The following is a 2,534-nucleotide window of genomic DNA, read 5'->3' as shown; positions in this document are numbered from 1 at the left end:
GCTGCTGCTGCTGCTGCTGCTGCTGCTGCTGCTGCTGCTGCTGCTGCTGCTGCTGCTTCTGCTGCTGCTGAGTTCTGCGTCTACAGACAAACGAGCCCCCTAGGGGCCCTTGCAGCTCTTCTATGGGTGCTTCTGGCCTTGCTGCTGAGTTGTCTCCTGCTGCTGCTGCTGCTGCTGCTGCTGCTGCTGCTGCTCTTGCTGCTGTTGCTGCTGCTACGGTGACGCGCAGCAGCAGCAGCAGGTGCTGCAGCAAGGTGCCGCCCAGCAGCAGACCAGGGACTCCCCCCCCCAGCACTGCTGCAGCAGCAAAATTTAGAGACAGAGAGTTGTAGGCTGCTGCAGCAAGAGGAACGGGCTGCTGCTGCTGCTGCTGCTGTTCCTGCTGCTGCTGCTGCTGCTGCTGCTGCTGTTTCTGTTGATGCTGTTGCTGCTTTTGGTTCTGCTGCTGGTGGTGCTGCTGCTGCACATGCTGAGACTGCTGAGACTGGAGCAGCAGCAGCTGCGCTTGTTGCTGCTGCAGCAGGGAGTGTCGCGTGCGGTGTATCTGCAGCAGCAGCAGGCTGGCAGCAGCAAGACGCAGCAGACAGCAGCAGAGTTTTGAGGCAGCAGCAGCAACTACAAACGTAGCATTCCTTCTCTGTGTCTCTCTTTATCTGCTGCTACTGCTGCTGCTGCTGTTGCTGCTGCTGCTGCTGCTGCACTTATATCTCTGTCTCCTCTCTGTGTCTGCTGCTATCTCTGTCTGTGTCTGCTGCTGTCTCTGGGCCTGCTGCTGTCTCTGTCTCTGTCTCTGTCTGCTGCTGTCTCTGTCTCTGTCTGATGCTGTCTCTGTCTGTGTCTGCTGCAGTCTCTGTCTGCTGCTGCTGTCTGCTGCTGTCTCTGTCTATGTCTGCTGCTGCTGTCTGCTGCTGTCTGTGTCTGCTGCTGCTGTCTGCTGCTGTGTCTGTCTGTGTCTGCTGCTGTCTCTGTCTCTTATTTTTTTTGTTTCTTCTGTGTGTCTCCTCACTCTCTTAGCAGCAAAGCCCATGAACAGCCGTCTCCTGTGGGGTCATGCCCCTGTTGCTGCTGCTGCTGCTGCTGCTGCTGCTGCGGCTTGTGTTGCTGCTGCTGCTGCTGCTGCTGCTGTGGGTGGGTAGAGCACTCCAGCTGCAGCAGCTGCAGCCTCGCAGCTGCCGCCAAGAGGCTCAGGACGTGAGCAGGTGACAGCTGCAGCAGCGCCGGATCCCATGCTGCTGCTGCTGCTGCTGTTGCTGTTTTTGCTGCTGCTGTTGCTGCTGTTGCTGCTGCTGCTTGTGGTGGTGGTGGTAGTGATGCAGCTCCCACTGCTGTTGCTGCAGCGGGACTCCACTGAAATTGCGGTGCAGCAGCAGCAGCAGCTGCTGCTGCTGTTGTTTTTGTTGTCGTTGCTGCTGCTGCTGCTGCTGCTGCTGCTGCAGCAGCGCGGATATGTCTGGGCAGCAGCAGCAGCAGCAGCAGCACAGTGTTGGATTTGCTGCTGAGTCTGCTGAGGCTGTTCAGCAGGTCGATGAAAAAGCTCAAAGGCGGCAGACCCTCAACGAGTTTAACACATTCTTCTTGCTGCTGCTGCTGCTGCTGCTGCTGTTGCTGCTGCTGCTGCTGCTGCTCTTGATGCTGCTGCTGCTGCTGCTGCTGCTGCTGCTTGCGCTGGTGATGCTGCTCTTGCTGCTGCTGCTGATGATGTGTGTAATGGGGATACTGCCGGAGCTGCTGCTGCTGAGGATGCGTGTGGTGGTGCTGTTGCTGCTGCAGCTGCTGCCGCTGCAGCAGCAGCAGCTGCTGCTGCTGCTGCTGCAGGCGGAAATAAAGATGGGTAACAGCTAAGTCGCATATGCGCTGCAGGTAGTACTGGGCTGGCCTTCTACGCCTTCTCTCGCTGCTGCTGCTGCTGCTGCTGTTGCTGCTGCTGCTGCTGCTGCTGCTGTTGCTGCTGCTGCTGCTGCTGCTGTTGCTGCTGTTGCTGCTGCTGAGAACACCAGTCCTTGTTGCAGTAGCGAGCCTTCTTCTGTATGCCGATGGCATGTTGTTGCTGCTGCTCCTGCTGTTGCTGCTGCTGCTGCTGCTGCTGCTGCTGCTGCACTTTTGCTGCAGTGCAGCAGCAGCCACAAGACGCTGCAAAGCCCCAAGCGAGATCCCGGGCTGCTGCTGCCGCAGCAGCACCGTATCCATCTGTTGCTGCTTCTGCTGCTGCTGCTGCTGCTGCTTCTGCTGCTGCTGCTGCTGCTGCTGCTGCTGCAAGCCCTCGACGTGCCGCAGCACCCAGAGGGCCCTGCGGGCCAGAGAGGAGGAGACAGCTGCAGCAGCAGCAGCACAAAAGACAAACCAGGAGACAGAGTCTAAGGCAATCAGGTGTCTCCTCAGCTCTTCTTGCTGCTGCTGCTGCTGCTGCTGCTGCTGCTGTTGTTGCTGTTGTTGTTGCTGCTGCTGCTGCTGCAAGGCGCATTTTAGCGGCTGCAGCAGCTGCTGCTGCCGCAGCAGCAGCAACTCCGACAGCCGCAGCAGCTGCAGCAGCAGCA

At 59.0% G+C, this 2,534-nt stretch overlaps 1 protein-coding gene across 1 annotated transcript in view; it reads right to left on the bottom strand.

Annotated features, from left to right (window-relative positions):
* Window positions 1–2,534, bottom strand: part of EMH_0023260 (uncharacterized protein) — a gene marked incomplete at both ends in the record, with an annotated part of 5,464 nt that overhangs the window by 1,457 nt on the left and 1,473 nt on the right. Inside the window, 2 exons of the mRNA XM_013502094.1 lie at window positions 85–560; window positions 1,007–2,520. Of these exons, the coding sequence (XP_013357548.1) occupies window positions 85–560; window positions 1,007–2,520 (1,990 nt within the window). The remainder of the gene's footprint in view (window positions 1–84; window positions 561–1,006; window positions 2,521–2,534) is intronic.

The sequence above is a fragment of the Eimeria mitis genome, genomic scaffold, assembly GCF_000499745.2.
Source record: "Eimeria mitis Houghton genomic scaffold, Emh_scaff827, whole genome shotgun sequence".
In the NCBI taxonomy this organism is placed as follows: Eukaryota; Apicomplexa; class Conoidasida; order Eucoccidiorida; family Eimeriidae; genus Eimeria; species Eimeria mitis.
The sequence above is the reverse complement of the archived record's forward strand: the minus strand, read 5'-3'. Positions and strand labels throughout refer to the sequence as shown.